The sequence below is a fragment of the Eptesicus fuscus genome, chromosome 17, assembly GCF_027574615.1.
Source record: "Eptesicus fuscus isolate TK198812 chromosome 17, DD_ASM_mEF_20220401, whole genome shotgun sequence".
Lineage (NCBI taxonomy): Eukaryota > Metazoa > Chordata > Mammalia > Chiroptera > Vespertilionidae > Eptesicus > Eptesicus fuscus.
In genome coordinates this window covers 11,601,637-11,625,078 of record NC_072489.1, presented here as the reverse complement: position 1 = coordinate 11,625,078, position 23,442 = coordinate 11,601,637, and the positions used below count along the sequence as shown (strand labels likewise).

General features: G+C 52.1%; 1 protein-coding gene across 1 annotated transcript in view; it reads right to left on the bottom strand.

Moving 5' to 3' along the window:
* Nucleotides 1–17,734: 17,734 nt before the first annotated feature.
* ZCCHC24 (zinc finger CCHC-type containing 24) overlaps nucleotides 17,735–23,442 on the bottom strand; it is a 57,789-nt gene continuing 52,081 nt past the window's right edge. The window contains exon 4 of the mRNA XM_008145298.3: nucleotides 17,735–21,607. Coding sequence (XP_008143520.1) covers nucleotides 21,494–21,607 — 114 coding nt within the window. The 3' untranslated portion in view covers nucleotides 17,735–21,493. The remainder of the gene's footprint in view (nucleotides 21,608–23,442) is intronic.

Genomic DNA, 23,442 nt, shown 5'->3' with positions numbered 1-23,442 from the left:
CACATTTTAAGTGTATAGTCGATGACTTTTGACAAATTCATACACTAAGGAACCACCACTCAAATTATAGGACATTTCCATCTCTCCAGAAAGTGACCTTCCTGGCCCTCCGAGGCAGCTACTGAACGAGAGATTAATTTTGCCTCCTCTAGGACTTTTTTGTCAATGGAATCATACAAGATTTACTTTTCGTGTCTAACTTCCTAGTGTAGCAGGGGTGAGAACGGAGAATTTCATAGCCCCTGGGCTCTGTGGGATGCTGGGCTGGGATGAGCAATGTCCACCGATGTTTCTCGGGCTGGTAAGGCCTAAGCAAAGCTTCTCCCAGAATCGCAGGGGCTGATGAAGCATGCAGATCCCCGGGCCGCCCCTGACACCTGCTGAATACAAATTTCCAGGGTGGCATCTAGGAATCTGAATTTTAAAATAACAATTCTGCTAAAGTGGGACTATGTGTGTGTAGGCCAGAGAGGCAAGATTGAAAGGGAGGTCATGGCTCACCGCTCAAGTCATTGTTTACTTCTGGGCACATACTTGCTGGATGCTCTGTGGGTCTGAGTGAGACCCTCCACTTATAAAGATGCCTCACCTGAGGAGTCATCACTTGCGGATGGAGGCAGCTGTGCCCTCTATAGCCCCAAGGGCAGCTGCCACTGCCTCCGCCATGGGCCGCATGTGGGGGAGGAGTCCCACCGTGGCGCCTCAGCTGTTCCTTTGCCATCACGGAGGAGGGTCTGGCTTGGGTGGGCCCATGATGGAGAGAATTTCTCAGTGAGTGAGAAACGGGGACCAGAAGTCAGGTCCATGTTCAAAGTCCACTGGAATGGGGTAGGTAGAGAAAGTCTTGCTTCCACTCTGCACCCCAGATCCATCTCAGCTTTTAGAATTATGATGGTAGTATTATTTATTATTATATTGTAACTAGTGGCCCGGTGCACAAAATTTGTGCACCTTAAAGGGGGATTAATTAGAGGAAATATTTTAGTACTGCTATTTGCCCTTTCTCTATAATAGAAGTGTCAGAGATGAAAGAAAATTAGTAAAATGTACATGAAAATCTTTCTCCTGTCAGAGTCTGGGACGCGGCATGAGACCCAGAGTCAAGTCCCCACTTACCCACGGTGCCTCAAAATTGCACAATACCCATACCCAGCCAGTCCCACCCCCATTGGGCGAGATCCAGACCCAGCCGGTCCCACCCCCGTCAAGCCCCGGTGGGCAGGGGGGGCACAGCCTCAGGTCCCCTGGCCCAGCACCAGGTCCCCCATCAAGCCCTGCTGGGTGGGGGGCACAGCCTGAGGTCCCCTGTCAAGCCCAGCCAGGCAGGTGGGCGCAGCCTCAGGTCCCCTGGCCCGGTGCTGGGGCGGGGGGCGTGGCCTGAGGTCCCCCAACCTGGTGCCGAGGTGGGGGGCATGGCCTGAAGTCCCCTGTCAAGCCCTACCTGGTGGGGGGCCCAGCCTGAGGTCCCCCGGCCTGGCGCTGGGGCGAGGGTAGCAGCCTGAGGTCCCCTAGCCCAGCACCAGGATGGGAAGCACACCTTGAGGTCCCCCGGCAAACCCTGCTGGGCAGGGGGCATAGCCTCAGGTCCCCCGGCCTGGCACCAGAGCGGGGTTGCAGCCTGAGGTCCCCCAGCCTGACGCCAGGGTGGGGGGCACGGCCTGAGGTCCCCTGTCAAGCCCCACAGGGGCAGGGGATGGCATAGCCTCAGGTCCTTGCTGATTGCTCGTTAAGGCTCCTTATGGGAACTTGGCCTCAGCTGTGGGTGCAGCCATCTTTGTGATGGAGTGATGGTCAATTAGCATATTCCCTCTTTATTAGATAGGATGGTTAACCTGGCTGGGCCACGGGATGCCCAGACACTTAGTCAAGTATTATTCTGATTGTGTGTGAGGGTGTTTCTGGGGGAGATTAAAATCTGAAGAAAGCAGGCTGCCCTCCCTAATGTGGGTGGGCTTCATCCAGGCAGTCAGCCAGTGAGGAGGAAAAAGGGAACCCCTCCTGCCTGCTGAGCTGGGATGCAGCTTTCTCTCCTTTGGAGTCGAACTGAAGCATCAGGTCTTCCTGGGTCCTGAGCCTGCGGACTTCTGGACCTGAAGTTATCCCATGGGTCCTCCTGGTTCTCAGTCCTCCGGACTTGGACCGGAACTTACACCACTGGTCCTGGCTCTCAACTTGCTGACTGCAGGTCCTGGGACTTCTCAGCCTCCATAATTGCATGAGCCAATTTCTTATAGTAATTCTCTCTCCCCCCTCCCCCCCCCACCATCTTGGTTCTATTTCTCTGAAAAACCCTGGCTAATACACATATACTCGTTTCTCCTACTTATAAACCAAAATGTACTTGTAAAAATTCAGATGTTACATAAATAAGTCATATAGACAATTAAATGACCTATAGCCCTATTGTATTAGTAATTGGTATGGGTATCTGCATTTGCTTAGGATGTAGAAAGCTGCAAAAACCATCATTCCTACCCCAATAAGAAGAGAAGGCTGAATAAGTAACAAAGTCATAACTTTTTTTGAGTTCATCAGAAAGGCAACCAGGTGACGTGAGTTCCAAAAAGGGACAAAGCCCTGGAGGGAGAGACAGGACACGAGGAAAGTGTGGCCACGGGACAAGTGGGTAAGATGAAGGTGTGGCCACGGGACAAGTGGGTGAGATGAAGGTGTGGCCACAGGACAAGCGGTTTCAGCTCCTGGAGAAAGACATGAAGCCGCGCTCACTCCCGAGGGGCTTCTCTCCTATGAAGCAAAATTCTTACTCCACTGGGGAGGACAGTGGTCCCTTCACCTCTGAAAGAATCAGAAGTTCACTGCGGCTGGGGGCAAGGTAGAATAAAGAACTACAACCCTCGGGGAGGGGCGAGAGAACATCCAGGGCCCAATAGCCTATACTGATACCAACCAGAAATCAGCGGCCACTGGGGAAAGGGCAAACGCCCATGGAAGACATGCCTAAGACTGAGGCTGGGCCAGGACCGCAGCGAGCCTGTCCCCACCCCTGGCCTGGTCTACTGCTCGCGGAGAAGGGAAGGCACAGAGAGAGATAACCTTGTGTGTTGCAGAAAGCTGCAAGTGGAGTCCAAACACAGAAAAACCCTTCAGCACCCAGCCCCACCCCCAGCAGCAGGCAGCAGTGGCCCACACTGTAGGAATCTGCACCCGTGGGACTCCGAAGGTAAGGACACCAACACCAGAACTCCAGCCCAGCGCAACTCCTGACAATCAACTCAATGCCTCACAGTAAAGACCCGAAGTAAGTAACAGCACGCCCATTTTCCAGTGTGCACACTACATCGCTGTCTCTCCTATTGTACAACAATGTTCAGCGTTCAATGAAAAAAATTAAAAGTCACAAAAGAGAAAGGGGAAAACCAGTAAATAGGTAAGGCAATCAACATAATCAGACTCAGATATAACCCTGCAGGACAAGGACATTAAAATAACTATGACTAATATGTTAAAGGATCTAGTGGGGAAGGTGGGCAACATGCATGAACAGATGGAGAATCATTTTAGCCAAGAGAAATGATAAGAAAGAATCAAATGGAGATTCTACAAAAAAGGATACCAAAAATGAAGAATTCCTTGATGAACTCAACAGTAAACTCAGCACTGCTGAGGAATATGTCAGTGATTTGCCAAAGGACTATGATTTGCCAAAGATGTAACACCAAAGAGCAGTCAACAAAAGAAAAATTAGATAAGTTGGACTTCACCACCGTCAAAATTTAAAATATTTGTGCTTCAGAGACACCATCAAGAAAGTGGAAAACACTCCACACGATGGGAGAAGATAATTGCTCTGGTGGAATGTAAGGTGGACCAGCAGCTTTGGGAAACAGCCTGGCAGTTCCTCAGGTGATTAGACATAAAGTTAACACATGACCCAGCAATTCCACTGCTGGGTATACACCAAGAGAAATAAAAACATGTCCACACGGAAACTTGTACATAAATGTTTATTGTAGCGTTCTTGATAATGATCACAAAATGGAAACATGTTCATGGTGGGAAGGTGAACCCACAAAATGTGGCATAGCCACCCAGTAGAATATTATCTATAATAATAAAAGTGTAATATGCTAATTAGACCCAACAGCCGAACAGCGGAACGACCATCCAGACGACCTTTCAAACAAAGACGCGGCTGCAAGGGCCAAGCCCCTTGCATGAATTTCATGCACCGGGCCTCTAGTTTGACTATAAAAAGGAATGAAGCACGGATACATGCTACAACATGGATAACCTTTGAAAACACTATGCTAAGTGGAAGAAGCCAGTCACAAGAGATTACATAGTCTATGATTCCATCCATATGAAATATCCAGGACAGGAAAATTGATAGGGACAGAAGAAGATTAGTGGTTGCCTAGGGCTTATGGGGAGATAAGTGGCTGATAGCTAAAGTGTATGTACGATACGAGTTTTCTTCAATGGGATGATAAAAATGTTCTAAAAATCAACTGTTCTGATGGTTGTAGATATCTGTGAATATACTAAAAACCATTGAATCTTACACTTTTATATAAGTGAGTTGAATGACATGGGAATTATCCTATCTAATAAAAGAGTAATATGCAAATTGACCATCACTCCAACACACAAGATGGCCGCCCCCATGTGAACACAAGATGGCCGCCACAAGATGGCCAGCAGGGGAGGGAAGTTGGGGGAGACCAGGCCTGCAAGGGAGGACAGTTGGGGGACCCAGGCCTGCAGAGGAGGGCAGTTGGGGGAGACCAGGCCTGCAGGGGAGGGAAGTTGGGGGTAACCAGGCCTGCAAGGGAGGGCAGTTGAGGGGGACCAGGCCTTCAAGGGAGGGCAGTTGGAGGGAACCAGGCTTGCAGGGGAGGGCAGTTAGGGGCGACCAGACTTGCAGGGGAGGGCAGTTAGGGGCTACCAGACTTGCAGGGGAGGGCAGTTGAGGGCAACCAGGCCAGCAGGAGAGGGCAGTTAGGGGTGACCAGGCTGGCAAGGGAAGGCAGTTAGGGGTTACCGGGCCGGCAAGGGAGCAGTTAGGCATTGATCAGGTTGGCCGGGGAGTAGTTAAGGGGTGATCAGGCTGGCAGGCAGAAGCGGTTAGGGGCAATCAGGCAGGCAGGCAGGTGAGCAGTTGGGAGCCAGTAGACCTGTATTGTGAGAGGGAGCCAGTAAATCTGGGATTGTGATCCCAGTGGGCAGTCGGACATCCAGTGGGATCAGACCTAAACAGGCAGTTGGACATCCCTCGAGGGGTCCCAGATTGGAGAGGGTGCAGGTTGGGCTGAGGGACACACCCCCCTCCTGTGCACAAATTTTGTGCACTGGGCCTCTAGTATTTTAATAAATCTGCTTACAAATCTGTATTACTAGTCTCACTTTTTTTTTTTTTTTGTACATGTAAACAGTCCCCTGCTGTTTCTTTGGGAAATGCTGAGATTTGACCTTGTTATGGAAGTTATGGTGGTGGGTCTTGGGCATCACCTTTGAAAGCATCTGTCCCAGGTGAAGTCAGGATAGTGTCTTTAAGCAAAGAAGCCTATTCTCAGACACAGAAGGGAAGCTACTCTGGCGGGAGAGACAGAATGCCTTGAGGGTTCAAGTTGTTTCATTTGGATCCAACGAGATGTCCCCATCACAAATTTCAGGATCCCACTCTTTCCCATCAATGCCATTGCACATAATGAATTTATTGTGACTGTGAATTCAGATGATACTGTAATTAATCCACCTACACAAATTTCTGTTTGATTTTAAGCGATATCATCCAGTGCCTGCAAGATTCTCTGCCCTAGCCAGTTTGGCTCAGTGGCTAGAGCGTCGGCCTATGGACTGAAGGGTCCCAGGTTCGATTCCAGTCAAGGGCATGTACCTTGGTTGCGGGCACATCCCCAGTAGGGGGGTGTGCAGGAGGCAGCTGATCGATGCTTCTCTCTCATTGATGTTTCTAACTCTCTATCCCTCTCCCTTCCTCTCTGTAAAAAAATCAATAAAAATATATTAAAAAAAAAAAAAAGAAGTGAGAGAATCTTTTAGTTGTAATGGAAGCTTTGTGGTCACACCATAATTTAAAGGACATGAGTTTGTCATTTTCTTTTGGTAAATAATCAAGCATGCTCAAAATAATTCATTCCACGCCATAGTCTTTATGGTCATCATTACTGACATTAACAGCCAAGTGCTGCAGCCACCTGGCCTCCCATGGCACACGCTTCTCTCATCACTTAATCACAGGTGATAGCATGATAAATTGTGGTGTCACTGCATGCCATACATGACCAGAATTCCATTTCTCATTGGCAGGTAATTCAGCCTTGCTTCAAGTCCAAGAGCACAGCCAAACAAATCTCTAAATCCCATCTTTCTGGGGTTATCTCCAGTGTCAATTCTTTATTGGATGGGTCCAAACAGGATACTGGAACAACACAGTAATTTCAACAGGAGAAGCTCAATATAAAAAATTATTAACCATAGCATGTGTTTACCTTCTGAGGGAAAAAGAGAATGCTGAAGAGTAAAGTGTCTCTCCAGTGCCCTCTACTGGTGAAGCTTAATGTAATTTCAGGTGGCAATTACATTGTCACAAACGGCAATGGAGGAGGATTTACAACTAGAGAAATGGACTCATAAGGTGCATTGAGCATTGCTTTCTTATCCAATCTGATGATCTCTGCCATTCAATTAAATATTTAGACCATTTATACTTAACTTGATTATCAATATAGTTAGATTTAAATTGTGCATCTAGCTATTATTTTCTCTTTGTCCCATCTGCTTTTTGTTCCATTTTTTTTACTTCCTTTTAGAATGTGTTTCCCCCCAAATGATTCTATTTTATCTTTATTATTAACTTACTAGAGGCCCGGTGCATGAAATTCGTGCACGGGGGTGTGTGTCCCTCAGCTCAGCCTGCACCCTCTCCAATCTGGGACCCCTCGAGGGATGTCCGACTGCCCGTTTAGGCCTGATCCTACCGGGATCAGGCCTAAACGGGCAGTCAGACATCCCTCTCACAATCTAGGACTGCTGGCTCCCAACTGCTCACCTGCCTGCCTTCCTTCCTGATTGCCCCTAACCACTCCCCTGCCAGCTGATTGATGCCTAACTGCTCCCCTGCCAGCCTGATCACCCCCTAACCACTCCCCTGCCGGCCTGATTGATGCCTAACTGCTCCCCTGCCAACCCAATTGCCCCTAACTGCCCTCCACTGCTGGTCTGGTCCCCCACCCCAACTTCCCTTCCCTGCAGGCCTGGGTCCCCCCAAACTGCCCTCCCTTACAGGCCTGGTCCCCCCCCAACTGCTCTCCCCTGCAAGCCTGGTCACCCCTAACTGCTCTGTCCTGCAGGCCTGGGTCCCGCCCAACTGCCCTTCCCTGCAGGCTTGATTGCCCCCAACTGCCCTCCCTTGCAGACCTGGTCCCTCCCTACTGCCTTCCCCTGCTGGCCATCTTGTGGCAGCCATCTTGTGTCCACCTGGGGGCAGCCATCTTGTGTGTTGGAGTGACAGTCAATTTGCATATTACCCTTTTATTAGATAGGATAGAGACCTGGTGCACGGGTTGGGTTGGCTGGTTTGCCCTGAAAGGTGTCCAGGATCAGGGTGGGTGTTCCCTTGGGGTGTGGGGCGGCCTGGGCAAGGGGCCTGTGGTGGTTTGCAGGCTGGCCACACCCCCCGGCGACCCAAGCATAGGCTGGAAGCAGGTATCTGGGATTTATCTTCTATAATTGAAACTTTGTAGCCTTGAGTGGAGGCCAGGGCAGGCCAGGGCGGGGTAAGCTTGGCTTCTTCCATCGCCAGGCGCAACCCAAGCCTCCTGCTTGCTCCAGCTCTGTGGCCGCCGCCATCTTGTTTGGGTTAACTTGCATACTCGCTCCTGATTGGCTGGTGGGCGTGGCTTGTGGGTGTAGCAAAGGTATGGTCAATTTGCATGTTTCTCTTTTATTAGATAGGATTAGATTGAATTCTTCATTTTATATTACTAGTGGTTTCTCTGGGGTTTACAATATGTAGTTCAACTTATTACAGATTACCTGCGAATGATACTATACCACTTTACATGTAGTATAAGAATTGGTGGGCCAAATGGCAATTCAATATTTAATGTTTTGAGGAAATTTCAAACTGTTTTCCAAAGTAGCTACAAATATTTACAACAATTCCCACCAACAATGCATGAGGGTTCCAATTTCTTCACAACTTTACTAACACTTGTTATCATCTGTCTTTTTCATCCTAGTCATTCTAGCAGATCTGAGGGTTATTGCATCGCAGTTTTGATTTGCATTCCCCCAGTGACTAATGCTATTGAGCATAGTCTCCTGTGCTTATTAGCCATTTGTATATCTTCTTTGAAGAAATGTCTATTCAGATCCTTTGCCTGTTTTAAATTGGGTTGTCTTTATTGTTGAGTTGTAAGAGCTCTTTATATGTTCTAGATACAATGCCTTATCAGAGACATGATTTGCAAATATTTTTCCCATTGTGTGAGTTAACTTTTTACTTTCTTAATGGCGTCCTTTGAAGCATAAAGCTTGCACATATGGATGGAGTCCAATTTATCTATTGCTTTCAAATGACCATAGGCTTGAATATTCCCCCACTCTGTTTTAAAAAAATAAAATAAAACCAGGTTTTTTGTGGAGAGCTTTGGAGCTCTCTTGTTTTTTGTGTGTTTTTTTAAAATATATATTTTATTGATTTTTTACAGAGAGGAAGGGAGAGGGATAGAGAGTTAGAAACATAGATGAGAGAAACATCGATCAGCTGCCTCCTGCACACCCCCCACAGGGGACGTGCCTGCAACCAAGGTACATGCCTTTGACCGGAATCAAACCCGGGACCTTTCAGTCTGCAGGCCGACGCTCTATCCACTGAGCCAAACCGGTTTCGGCAGAGCTCTCTTGTTTTATGGATTGCTCCCCTTCCTGGGCAAAATCTCTGAGCCGCTCCTCTGGAAGCCGGGCAGGTGGTAGCCTCTGATGCTCTGGGCTCACTTCTCCTGGTATGGAACCTGTGCCCTGGAGTAGAGCCTCCATCGTAAGGGTGAGGGCTGGGTGAGGAAAGAGCCCCTCCTCTCAGCCATACACCTGCAGAATTTAGCCTCTTCAACTTGCAGGTGGAGGAGATTGGAAATTCTACCGGCCTACCTCTCCTACTCAGATACAGAGCTGAGGTGAGCGAAAGCCTCATCTTCTTGGCAGCCCCATCCACTGAGAAGCTTCCACCAGGCTGAGCTGGAAGTGGGGGAGGGGAGTAGCTATGTGCCAATGCCACAGGCTCTTGTTGCTCTTAACCTTTTGCACTCCGATGTCGAGTGTGACTCGACACAGTTAGCATCGGTAGCAGCTCGTATGTCGAATTGTATTGAATGTATCAATAATTTGAAATATAAAAAAATCCAAATAAATAAGTTTGTATGAAAAGAAACTCCAGTTTTTTATTCTACTGCCGCGCCTTGTAAAATCTGGGGTATTTAAAAAATTAAATCCCGAGTAGAATAAAGGAATCGAGAAAAAAGCAAGCGAGTGCAAAGGGTTAAGTTTAGTGAATTTTCCTGAATAATTGTTTTTTCATTTGTTCTATACTCTTATGAAAATTTCCAGAGACTTTAAATGGTTTGGCTTTTTAAAATAGTTTTTACCAACTCTGCTTACTTCACAGGGGAGTAGGTACATGGAGCTCTTCACACTGCCTCCCACAAGGGGAACTTCACCTTTTATTTGCATCTTTATATTTAAAGTTGGTGTCTTGTAGACAGTATATGATTGGGTCTTGGATTTTTTTTATTCTAGTAGTCTTTGCCTTTTAATTGGTATATTTAGACCACTTATATTTAATGTAATTATTGATATGGTTGTGTTTATATTTACCATCTTGATATTTCTTTTCTATTCATCCCCTAGTTATTTGTTTCCTTTTTCCTCTTCTTTTGCCTCCTTTTGGATTGAGTTTTTTATGATTCTATTTACCTTCTCTGGTGGATTGTTAGCTATAATTCTCTTTGTTATGTTGCTTTAGGTTTATAGTTTACATCTTAAACTTAACACAGTCTACCTTCAAGTGATACGGTACCACTTTACATATAGTATAAGGACTTCACCACAATAGACTTTTGTTTCTCCCTTTCATGGCCTTTGTTCTACTGTTGTCATGCTGTTGACATGCTATAAACATATATTGTGATTTTAAACAGTCACTTATCTTTTGAATACATTTAAGTAATAATTTTTAAAAGTCTTTTGCATTTACCCACATTGTAACCATTTTCCAATGTCTTCATTCATTTGTGAAGATGCAGATATCTATCTGGTATAATTTTATTTTTCTGACCAAAAGACTTCCTTTATATTTCTTATAATACATGTCTTCTGATGATGAATTATTTTGTTTTTGAATATCTGAAAAGTCTTTACTTTGCTTTCATATTTGAAAAATATTTTTTGCTGAGTTAGAATTCTAGACTGACAGCTTCTCCTTCCAGTAATGTTGTTCCACTGTCTTCTGGCTTGAATTTCTTTGTTTCCTAATGAGTAATGTGCTACCATTTTAATATTTATTCTTCTTTATGTAATGTATCCTTTTCCCCAATCTTCTTATCACTGATTTTAAGCAACTTGATTATGATGTGACATGATGTGGTTTTCTTTCTTTATTTCTTGTATTTGGGTTGATTGCATTTATAGGTTTATAGTTTTCAACAACTTTTATCAATTACTTCTTTGAATATCTTTCTCTTGTATTTTACACTGCCCTGTCCTCTGGAGACTCCTGTTATTTATACCAATCTGACAGGAGTTGTCTCACAGCTCATTGATGCCCTGTTCTTTTTGGGGTTCTTTTCAGTCTTTTTATATTTCTGTGTTTCATTTTGAATAGTTTCTAAAATGATGTCTTCAGTTTCATGAATCTTTTCTTCTTTTCATTTGCTGTTAATCTCATCCAGTGTATTTTTCTCATATCAGAAATTTTGTTTTTTCCCACTAAAGGTTTGGTATAGGTCTTTAAAAAGATAATTGCCAGGTTTCTTTTTGACCTGCTCATGCTTCCCTCATTCTCTTGAACATTTGGAATACAGTTATAACAACTGGTTTTATATCCTTGCCTACCTGTCATCTGTGTTGTGTCTGTTTTTAATAATTTTTCCTCCTCATTATGGGTTATACATTTCTGCTTCTCTAGATGCCTAGCTTATTGGATGCCAGACATTTCAGCTGAAGTCCTGAATATTTCTGTATTCCCCTAACTTCTCATAAGCTTTATTCTGGAATGCATTAAGTTCTTTGGAAACAGTTTAGTTCTTTTGGGCCTGGTTAGAAGAGACCGGAACACGTTAGTCAAGGACGGAGTTTGCCCACCGCCAAGGTCAGATCCTTCTGAGTACTCTCCCTGTTTATTACCGGGTTTTGCAGTCTGGCTGATGGGAACTCAAACTATTTCTGGCCCCTGTGAGCTCTGTGGGGTTAGTTCTGCTTGCTCCTTGTTGAGGTCTTTTGCCAGCTGAAGGTAATTTCCCCACACACGCGTGCTCGCCAGTTTCCAGCTGGAGTTGAGGGAATCACGTGCACAAGCCCGGAGCCCCCTCTGCAGCTTCCTCCTCTCCAGGCCATTCCCTGTTCCTGGTTCAGCTCTCTTCTTCCCAGCACTCTGGTCTCAAAGTTCTGCCCATGCCTTGCCTTCCCAAATTCCCAGCCCTGTCTCGGCAATGCCTGGCCCCGGGGCTCCCCTTCCCTGCACAGCGACCTGGAAACTCGGCCGGGCAGTGCGCTCTGCCCCTGTAGGGCTCACCTCGTTTGCTTTCCTTTTCTCGAGAACCCCTGCTCTGCGCTGCCTTGCCCACTGTCTGAAAACCACGTCTTCATATATTTTGTCTTTTATTTAGTTGTTTAAAGCCGCAGGGCAAATCCTGCTTTTACTCCATCTTGGCCAGAAGAAGTCATCTTCTGTGTGGTTTGAAGTGTTTGCAAGGAGAATACATTCTCAGTTGCTTGGGTAACATGCAATGTCAGCACAGGGCTGGGGGAGCCAGAAATGGATGCCCAATTCCCCTCCAAGAGAAAGCAGCCAGCCAGGGCCCTGGGTGCGCCAGAAGAGGCATGTGGGTCAGGCCTCAGTCTTCCTCTCCGAGTCAGCCTCACTCTTGAGGGGCAGCAGGCCTCAGGCTTGGGCAGGCAGCACCCCAGACTGTTTCTCTCCACAACTGTCAAAGTGCTCAGTGGCCTAGGCCTCAAATAGGTTTTGGGCTCACAGGCCCCCTCGCTGCACCAGCCCCCAAACTATATGGGTGACCGCAGAGCAGCCTGTAGGCTCTGCCAACCCCATGGGAATCAGCTCAGAGGGATTGCCAGGGGGAAGGTTCCACGTGGAGCCCAATGCCCTAGTGTGCGGATGGGGAAACTGAGGCTGGGGGTGGGGCATCAGGATGTGATCAAAGACAGTGGTCCGAGACCTATCAAGTCAGACCTTGGCTTTCCTGACTCCAGATCCTCCTACTGCACCAAACAAAAAGGTAATTAAAAAGAAGATTGACTTTTAAAAACAACAATGCTTCAATAGGGAATTGATAAGTACGTTACTCAACAAAGAAATGCAATCAGCTGTTAGACAAATGAGGCAGACCACTGTGCTAACAGGCAAAGATGGTGAAGAAAGCAGGTTACAGAGCAGCATGTCAAGTGTGATCCTGTTAACATATGCGTGTGTGTGTGTGTGTGTATGTGTGTGTATGTACATTATACACACATCCTATATAATAAAAGGCTAATATGCAAATTGTCCCCTCACCCAGGAGTTCAACTGGGAGTTCAACCAGAGGGTGGGACTGATGGCCAAACTGCCCTTGACCCCTCCCTCCAACCCTGATCAGGAGCGGGGCTGGCCTGCCAACCACCCATGGCCCCTCCCCCAGCCAACCCTGCTCCCAATCAGCCCTCCCATCCCAATCGGGATGGGGCCGGCCCACCAACTGCCGAAGGCCCCTCCCCCCACTCCACCTGATTGGCCCCGATCTGGCTGGGCTGGCCAGACCCCATCTGTGCATGAATTCATGCACTGGGCCACAAGTATATTTATACAAGCAAAAGACTATGGAAGGATATTGCAGACTCTGGACGTAGTGATCTTGGGGGGAACTTGGGCTACTAGGAATTTTCAAATCCTGCTTCCTGTTTTTCTGTGCTGTTTCCACTTCACATTGTGTGTGCATTTTTTTATAATTGAGTAGGGGACCCAGATATTACAACATGACACTCTTACCCAAGGTAGGTATATGAGGCCTGGGTAGCCCTGTGCTGAAAGGTCAGGACTCACCTGGGATTTGGGAGAGAAAAATAATTCCCTTTTGTCCACCTTACAGGCTTGCAGCCTGCAGGAAAGTAGCAGTTCTCAGCTTCAGCCACCAGGGGGAAGCAGGGGATCAGGCGATCCCTGAAAGAGGAAAGTTGGGAATTTCTGAGCTGGCCAGGATGTAGGGGGAGTGGGACCACACTGTTGGAAGCCGGCTCCACTGTGGGGCAGGGCTGGGCCAGGCTCCAGGGAGAGGAGGCCCAGTTACATGCCAGGGGAGGGTCCTTTGCCTCAGCACAAGAGGGAAACTGAGGCAGAAGCCAGAAATGAACTAAAAGAGTGTGGGTGCCTGAGGAAGGAAGGGGAATGGCCTACAGGCCAGGGACCAGACAGACCCAAGTCCCTGGGGGAGCAGGGGACTCTCACTCGGGCCACCTGGTTCCTGGGGGTGACAGATGGGAGGCAGAGCAGAGGGGAAATTGTGAGGGCCATTTTCAGGGCAGCAAAGGCCCAGGTAACTGTCACCGCCTCTGTGACGGGTGCAGTGCTGACGCGGTCTTGAGCACGTCCCAGGTGCCAAGCACTTTGCCGCACCGTGTGTAGTCCTGACGCTGACCCTCACGCAGATGGGCAGGCGCATCATCCCCGTTTCCCCAGGGAGGGAGTCGAGGCCGAGAGGGGAGGCGACTGGCTTAGGGGGACGGTCCATCTGACCCACAGTCCTTGCCAGGATGAGGATGGGGAGGCAGAGGTGGAAGGCACGGCAGGTGCCACGGTCCCAGACACACGAGGCAGGACTTGGACCCCAAATTGCCCCATGGGCTGCAGGGCCGCCCCAACCTCAAGGGGTGACCAGAGGTGGGAGTGTGGGATGTTGAGAAGCTGTAGGGGAGGGTGCTGCTTGGCTCTCAGCATGGGGCATGTAGGGGGGGGAGAAAGCCCCTCCACTTCCTAGACCAAGAGGGAGGAGGTGGGCGGGCAGTTGACGTGAGTCCAGGTGCTGGAGGCTATGGGCCAGGCGAGGAGGGCAAGAATGAGCGAGCGTCCGGGAGAGAAGGTGCAGGTGCCAGGCCAGGTCTCCCTGGAGGCAGTGGAGGCAGGAGCAACTGGGTTTGGGGGCTGTGTTGGGGGCCATGTTGAGTTCTGCCTTGCACATAGGCCTGCAGAACCACCATGGGGCTTGGACTAGCTGGTTTTAGGCTCTGAGCTATAGCAGGAGGCTGGCCGGCCAGGCTGGGCAGGTGTGAGGGCCCAGGGCAGAGTGGAGGGCTGAGGGCAGGCATAGTAGGCGTGCATGAGTGTGTGGCAGGGGCAGGGCCAGCACAGGGCCTCTATCATCCCTGATAAATGGGGGGTTTGGAGGGGTCTTTGTCCCAGGACAGGTGCTCCTGGCTCCAGCCACAGCTCTGGGGAACAACCAGAGAGAGGCCTGACTCCAGAGGGGAGAGCCTCCCCCAGCTGGTGGCCCCCTTGGTCTCAGCTCCTTCACTCCCTTCTCCCCCTCCAGGCCGGGGAGCTGGGGTCAGGGCATCTGGGCGGAGGGGCTGATGCCAACCGCTGGGCTGGCCCTGGAAGCGCCATAACGTTTGCCCAAGGCCTCCATAGACTCCTGAGAACCACTGGGCATCTCGTCAGGATCAGTAACAGCACGGAGCTGGGAGCTGGGGGTGCAGCAGGGGACCCCAGCTGTCAGTCTTCTGTATCAGGCCTCTCCCAGGCCTCAATTTCTCCACCTGTCACGTTGGCATATTGTTCCCTGCCCTGGCTCCTGCCAGGACTGTTAGGAGGATACAGGAGAGACTTGGGCCTGTGGATGGGACCCAGCACAGAGCCGGACGGCCACCTGGGCCCAGCCTGGGAGTGAGGAACTGCAGGGTGGGTGGGAAGGGAAGCAGCCACACGGAATATCTGGGTGCAGGCGCTGCCTGTAGCCACTGTAGCCGCAGGTGCGTCCCGATGGCCCCGATGACAGAGAAGGACACAGGCTCCACATCACACGTCGGGAAGGCGTGGTGGCAGGAGCCTGGCCTGGGGCACCGGGGGGCCCCTGCTCCTGCTGTTCTGGTGCTGAGGAGCAGGGGGGGTGAGCACTGCGCTCTCCCCGCAGGCCTGGGCCTGGCATGGCCGCCCTTCTCTGCGTCTGGAGCAGGCGCCAGGGGCTCCTTATACCATGGCCTTCGTGGGTTAGAGCTGCCTGTCTCTCCAGAGCCCCTCAGCCAGAGCCTGCATTCCTCACCTCACCTTTGCACCCCTGGGAGCAGGAGCTGCCTGGGCCCCGCCCAGGTCCGCCTCTGAGACTGCACTGAGTGAGAACTGGGGTTCGGATCCAGGCTCGGTCCCTGCCCGCTGGGTGCCCTCCTAGCCCTTACTCACTGGGGGCCTCGACTTCAGTCCAGGCAGAAATATGGGGGGATGGGTGTCAGTTTCGAAGGAAGGTGGGTGTGGGCCCATTGCTGGGCCGTCCTCCCTGGGTCCCCTGACACCCCTTTCTGTGGCGGACTCTGCTCTCTCCCAGCCCTCAGCGGCTGGCAGCCTCTGGACATGGACATTAAGTCCAACCGGAAACCCTTCCTGTCCAGGGGAATTACTGGTTTCCACGGCTCTGGGAGATGTCGAAATGCAGACTGTGTTTGCCTTGGGTTTGTTTTGTTTTTTCCACGGAAAACAAAACAAGCACAGGGGCGCCTGCACACTGACACGCAAGGGCAGACGAGCGAGCGTGAACCTGGGGCTGAGCCCAGCACACAGTGGGCACTCAGTGAACCTGGCACACAGTGGGTGCTCAGTGAACCCAGGGGTCCCAGGTTGGAGGCCCACTCCCGCTCTGACTTCCCGTGTGATCTCTGGCAAGGCTTCTGCCTGAGCCACAAGCAGTGGGAGCAGGAGATCCACTCCCCCTGGCTCCCGTGTGCCAAGGTGCACCACGCCTGGTGTTCCCTGGGCCATCTTATCTGCACACTAACCCCGCAGAGGCTGGGGCTCGGAGAGGCGAGGATCTGCCACCTCACACAGCTGGGGGCAGGTCTTGGGGGGACAGGGCGCACCGAGACAGACCCATGCTCTGTCCTCAGTCTGTCCCTGGAGGGCAGCCCCTTCCTGGCCCCTGGCAGTGTCTGTGGAGCAGCAGGGGCAGGTGGTTATTCTCTCCCCCTCCCACTCCGTGTGGGCCGAGGCCCCTCACCGCTCACGGCTTGGCCAGCTGACGCCACCTGCCTTCAGACCTGGCCCGGCGCCTTGCGCACGCCTGAGGGAAAGCCGCAGAGGCGTGTCCTCCCTTTGTGCCCATAAGCAGGAAAGGGCTGGTGGCTTCCAGACTCTCTGTGCGCCCCAAGGGAGACAAGGGGTCCTGCTTCTGGAGTGGAGGGGGGGGGGTGCGTTTCTGTTCCTGCCTGTGCCCCCGCCCCCATCCCAAGGACTCACATGTTGTTCCTCTGCCCCATCTCAGACGCTGAACTCGGGAGCTGGCCCGCAGACATGCTGTGATCTGTACACGAGGTAAATATTTAGCAAACTAGCTGCCAAAATTAAAACGGAAAATTTCACACAAGAACCTGCATTTCCAGCCTCCCTCCCCCGACACACACACACTCTGGGCGGTACATTCTGGGCACCACTGGCTGGAGCCAAGCATGCGATGCCCCCCGGTGAGGCTGCCCCGCCCACCTGCTGCCACACCCATGCCACTGTCACCCCCACAGGACCATGAGGGACCATTGCAAAGTCCGGTGCTTCTCAGCCCTGCCCATCGGACTGACCGGGGGCTTTAAGAACCAGAGGACATGTCCAGGCCGATATCACAAGGGTCTCGGGTGAGAACAAGACCCCGTAGGTGCTTCTGTGAGCAGCAAGGTTGGGAATGTGCAGCGTTCTGATCCTGGGCCGAAGGCTCCGGGCGCAGGTCGCTTTGCGCGGCTCCCGAGCCGCTGAGTGTGGCTTCCTGTCTGTGGCCGCAGCGACAGCCCACCACGTGACAGCCCAGCCCCTCCGGGACTTGCTCAGAAGAGGGACCCTCTGTTCCTTTGCCTGATGCCCCAGGAGGCCAGGACACTGTGCTTTGCCGACTGTGATGCCCAGCGTCAGAGGCCCAAACCCCAGCCTTGGCGCGAGGGCCTAGTGTGAGCAGGGGCGGCAGGGCCCAGGGCGCCCGCCGGCTCTGCTCCGAGGAAGATTCGCTCCTATATATGGTCACCCGGGAGTCCCATCGCCGAGCTAACGTGTGACCTAATGTGCTGACAATCTCGCCCGACTTGGGGAGGGCTCTCGCCCTGGAGAGAGTGTCCACTTGGGGCAGAGGGGCTGGGAGGAGGCACATCCGTGGGGTGGAGGCAGGGCACGGACAGTTGACCCAGGCCCCGGAGAGCAGAGGCGCGGCCCCAAGTCCCTCCCTCCCCCTCAGCCCAGAATCTGCGAAAGCGACCAGCTCCCCGCTGATGCGCTGTGTAAACAAGGAAAGCCACGAGCCGCTCCGGCCTTTAAAGTCCTTTAATACCGCAGGAAAAGACTCTATTTCTATGGGCAAGTCGCATACAGATTCTCCAGGAATAAGGCACACAACGGAATGCCATCCCGAGGGCGACCCTCGGAGAGGTCGGGAGCCTTGCCGTGCTCTCCGAGCTGGGCCCACGGGCCATTTGTCTTTTTAGCTGGACACACACGCATTAATGGATACAGACACGGACAGGTCACCCCACGGCAGTGGAGGAGGTGAGCGGCGAGGTTGGCAGCGGAGAGCAGCAAGGCTGCTGCCACCAGCCCCGGGGACACCTCCCACACCTCAGGGCTGTTGTTGCGCTGGGCTACAATGTAGTGATGTTGGTTAAATACTCATTTAGAATAGATTCAAGTCTATTAGACGTTAGAGGGCAAGTGAGGGCTCTGGTTGACAAATCCAAGTTCAAAGAGCCTGGGGCCCCGAGGCATGGCTCAGATGGCCACCCAGAGGGGTGTGAAGACTGCCTCCATTCCTCTCGCCCTCCTGGGGCCCTGCTGACCCGGCCCTTCCCCAGGCCAAGGCCACAGGGCTGGCCACAGGGGGCTATTTAGTCACATGCCCCTTCCTCCCCTAGCCCACCTCCTTACCCCCTACTAAACTAATAACCATAATAACAAGGGAATAATAAGAAGGTGCAAGGGGACGGATTACAATGCTGTTTGTTATCCTCAGCTGAGGAGGCTCAAAGGGGTCACCATCCCCCTTTCACTACATACCTAAGAATAGCTTCCCTTAAGAAGGCAATACTTTCCAGATACACATATGTATAAATACAGGACAGACACATACCAATGAGTCTAAGCACTTGGATAATATGCTGGCTACTTAATACTGATATTTTCATCCAAGGAAAAGAAAACACAGAATAGCAACAATATGGCTTAAAGAATTGCAAAGGTTTTTTTTTTTTCCCTCGTCAGAATTATGTACCAACTTCATATAATATTCTATGGAGACAATATTTCCTTCTTAATGTAGTTCAGTTGCATACTTTTTACAGACCAAAGTATAGTAAAAAAAAAAAAAAAAAAATCAAACGGAAAAAAAAAAAAACCCCAGGAGAGAAAAGTTCTCACCATAAATATTTTCTTGCACCTCAACAAGAAGGTTTGCAAAATACTTCCAGACATTTTGTTTGATATTCTATTGCCCTCCCAAAAGCTCTGAAGTTTTGAAAATGCCTCTTTTTGTTTGTTTTTAATGTCAAAAATCAAACAATTATTTTTTTCTTTTCTTTTCTTTTTTTTTTTAAAAAGGCCTTCCAATATATACAGACAAAAATCACTGTGAGGATTTTTCAGAAGGTAACAAATTCAGTGTTGTGAGAATAATTGGTAACTATGCAGAAATTTTAACATCTATGATTTTTTTCTTCAAAATACACAAATAGTATTTGTCTTTTAAAAAAGGAATTCTGTGTCAAGTATAACTCAAAATAAATACAAATTCACAAGTAGAACTACTGAATACTTCAATGGGGTAAACACTGTTATCTCCCAGCTACATCACTAGACCTACTCACTACAAGCGATTGTCCCTTTTGAACGTACTCAACCACACACTTGCTCGTGCCCTGGGCTCCCAGGCCTCTGAGCACTTCATTCCCACGGCAGCCAGCCTGGGCATCTGAGGCTTCTGCTGACCACAGAGAGCTCCCAAGTTCCGCCAGAACCATACAGGAGAGGGTGCAGGGGGCCCAGCCCCCATGGCCAGCTGGGCACAGATGGCAGGGGCAACGGCTGCCAGCTGGACAAGCCCACTTGGGAAGGTCACGGTGGGGTGATAGCCCATCTCCTGTTGGCCCGTGGAAGGCCCTGGCCTCCGGCAGCCTGGAGTCCCGGCTCTTTTAGGGTTCGGGCTTCCCCCACCTCTGCAGCAGATTTGGCAGCTCCCAGCATCCTGGGACCAACGTCCCCCTGTGGGGCCAGGTCCCTGGAAGGGCTGGGGCCTGGTGCTGGCAGCCGGACAAGCGCACTGCCCACCACCGGGAGCACTGTCTTTGGCTGTGCACCAGGATGACTGGCAGCGACAGCTTCTCCTGGGGGCACAGTGCCTCCAGCCTGGGCGACTCCGCTCGCTTTGACCCGGTGGAGACAGCCGGAAACAGCTGGGCGAGGACTCCCAGTGGCATTCCCAGTGGCGGGGAAGGTGGTCACAGCCACGGCCGGGCATGGTTGCTGTGGGTAGGAGGGAGGCAGCTTTGGGGCTCAGGTTGGAGCAAATATCCCCCTTTTAAGTGCTCAGAGGCCGTGACCCCCTGAAATCTACTCTGCAGCCCCCCCCCTGACTTCAAATACACTCACTCCATCTTCTCGACTTGCTCCCTGGACCCCTGGTTAACTTGACTGTAACTCCTCAGCTGTACAAACATTTTCATTTGAAAACAAAGGCACTGGACCCCGGCTGGGTGTCCCTGAGCCGTGGTAAACACTGGATTGCAGGCCCGTTTCGTGGTCTGACTTTTTCCCACAGAGGCATAATGTTGGGGCAAAAGTGACTGGGTCCTGACAACTAGCTTTCTCCCTGTCCCTGGGAGAAAGGAAGGACGCACGACAATCAACACAGGCTCCTCCCTGAAGGGGGTGGTCCTCCCGCTCCCCCGGGAGGAGAGGTTCTGCAGCGTGCCTTGGGGTTGCCCCGTGCAAGGTGGTGGGGACAACAGGAAGGGATGGGGCTGGCATCCGTTGGTTTGACTTCAGTGATGGACTGATGGGGGGTGGTGTGAGTGCGGGACCTGGTGACACCCTCCAAATTCAGTCCTGTGCCCAGGAGGCGCCCCCCGCCCCTGCTTACTAGTGTCACTCACTGAACTAAAGGGGAAACTGAGGCCCGGAGACGAGACGTCCTCCCCAAGTTCCATACTTGGTCAGCGGCAGGGCCAGCACTTGAACAAAGGTCTGCAGACTGCCAGACCCATGCCCTTCCTGCCACACAGGGCCCTACTACCTCCATCGGGGATGGGCCGTGGGTGGGAGGTGAAGGAGAAGGAAAGGGAACGGGCTGACTAATCCAAGCACGTGGGGAAAGTGTGTGTGGGGGGGAGGCGATGCCTGGTGTGCCCCAGGCCACACCTTGGGACTCTGTCCAACATTCACAGCCTCCCCGTCCCTGACCTCTGGGTCTTTGGGGAGGGGGGATGCAGAACCCGGGTGTAACACCAGTGACGTCAGAGGCAGTCAGGTTTGGGGTTCAAAGTGGGCGAGGGGCAGAGAGGCCCACTCCCAGCAGCTGCTAGAACAGGTATCAGCTCGCCGTGACTGCTGACCTGAATGGGACACAGAAACGGGGCTCTCTGAGGGTGCTTTGCTCACGGGGCAGCCTGGAAGGCCCAGGGGAGGAGAAGGCGCCGGCTGGTTTTGGGGAGACAACCCCCACAGGCTTTGGGATTCACAGTAAATTTAGTGCACTTGTGGCCAATGCAAGGCTGCTCACCAAAGGGGTCTCAGAGGAGGAGAGCCTGCAGGGGACCCCGAGGGCTTTGTGGGTTCTGTGCATCGACCCCTGCTCGCCCCCAGGCCCCCCACAGACTCAGCCCACCTGGAGAGTCCCAGAGACCCCACCTTCTGCGGGGCAGCTATGTCAGTAACACTGTTTGTCAACACACATGAGACAAGAACCTAAGTCCCCCTGCCCAGACCCGCATGCCTGTGAGGACTCCCCCACACACATGGGGACATGCAGCAACACGGACGAACACGGGGCGGGTCCTCTCTGGCCGGCGGAGGCGGAGGCGGTCATTGCACTCGGCGGCAGTAGTAGCCCAGCACCTTGCACTTCTCGCACAGGTGCTGGGGGTGCTCCTTGCTCTGGTCGGACACGTCCAGGCCGTCGGGCTTCTCCAGGGGCCTCTGCAGAGAGGAAGTGGGAAGAGGGCTCAAGGTGGGGAGACCAAGGGGCAGCAAGAAACACAGAAACACAGAGTGAAGCAGGAGATGGGGGGGGGGGGGGTGCGGGGAGAGAGAGACATACACAGAGAGAGCCCAGAGGGAGTGTGCGTGGACACAGAGGTTGCTGCCCAAGACACCAGGGCCCTTCCTGCCTCTCGCTGTCCCCAGAGGTACAGGCTGGGGTCTTGGGCTGGGGCCAGGGCTGGGGGAGAGGGTCCTTTACCCAGAGCCCGGGTCTGGACACCCTTTTCCATTCCCCAGTACTCTCTGAGCAGCCACCGCAGGAAGCTCACAAAAACCTGGGATAGAGGCGAGACAGGTGCACAGACATTATCCGGATACGGAAACCAAGGCCCAGAGCAAGGGAGACCCCAGCCCACGCCTCCGGACTCCCGCACCCAGCGCTTCTTCCCCGGCTGCTGTCACTCCCGTGCCTCCGCCGGTGGCCTCAGGACTCAAGCAGAGTTTAACCTGGTCACGGTCGCAACTCTTCAGGTTCGAGGGAATGAGCCCTGTTCTGCGAGGGGTCGGCAGCCGGTGCTCTGGATCCCCCACTTCCCAGGGCCAGGCACGCCATCTGCCATGTTTGTTGAGTGGCTACATGAGCGGAACCTCATTGTTTCCTAATAGGAAAACTGAGGCCCAGAGCAGGGAGCTGACTTGCCAGGCCTATAATGCTGCTCACTCCCTGTATGACCTCAGTTTCCATGTCTGTAAAATGGGCCATCCTCACACCTCGTTTGCAGGGCACCGGGAGGATTCGGAGGTCTTGGTGTTTGTAAACCGAGCAGAGCAGGCACCTTTCTGTTACCAGGGGCACGTCCCTGCTCCCCCTCCCCCCTCCCCCTCTGCCCCCCCCTCCCCCGGCCTCACAGCCAGCCAAGCCTCGTCTCCTTGGAAGGTTTATGGATGCTATTAGGCGCGCCTCCCGAGCAGTTTCTTGGCACAGCCCTGACCCAGAACCCTGCCTGCAGAAGGGTCCCCTGCCCGGATTTGGGGGGACTCAGAGGAAGCTGGCCAGGGCCAGCTGGGAGCCCCATGCCGAGGGCGGGGTAGGAGCTACAGGCGGGTGGTGGGGCGGGGAGTCTTAGCACCATTGACCATGACCCAGGATGGTCCTGGGAGGACAGTGAAGGTGAGCGCTGCCCCCTGGCTAGACCGCCAGCCACTCAAAAGTAGAATACCGCCTTTTCTGCCCAGGGACGCAGCGCCTGGCCCCGAGGTGGCACTCAGAGCGAGCAGGTCGGGGATGGAGAGGCAGGGGCTCTGGGAGATGTGTGTAGGGACCGTGGTGGGCAGGGTGAGGATCCAGGGGCAGGAAGCCCGTCCCTGTGCTTCCGGGCCCGAAGCCACACGGGACGGACTGGGAAAGGACGGGAGCATTGACCTCACCGCAAGGGGCTTACAGGCGACCGGCTTTCCCGGCCAGAGAGGATTTGTCCCCAGGGCACCTGGGCTGGAACACCAGCTCCGCCGCCCATGAGCCCAGTGACCTTGGGCAGGCCACCGACCTCCCTCCGACCCTCCATTTCCCCATCTGGGAAAGGAGAAGTTACAACACGTTTCTCATGAGACTGCTGTTCCAACTCAATGAAGACCAGGAATAGAAAGAGATGGCATATAGACACTATTAATGCTGCTGTGGCCGACACCGATGATGATGATGATTAATGGAAGAGGGACACCAGCTGGTAAAGTCAACACAAGTTGAAGCCAGGATTCCAACTGAAAGGCCCAGGCCGGTCACATCCCTGCCCTCCCAGACGAATCCACAAACACCTACAACATCTCTGAGG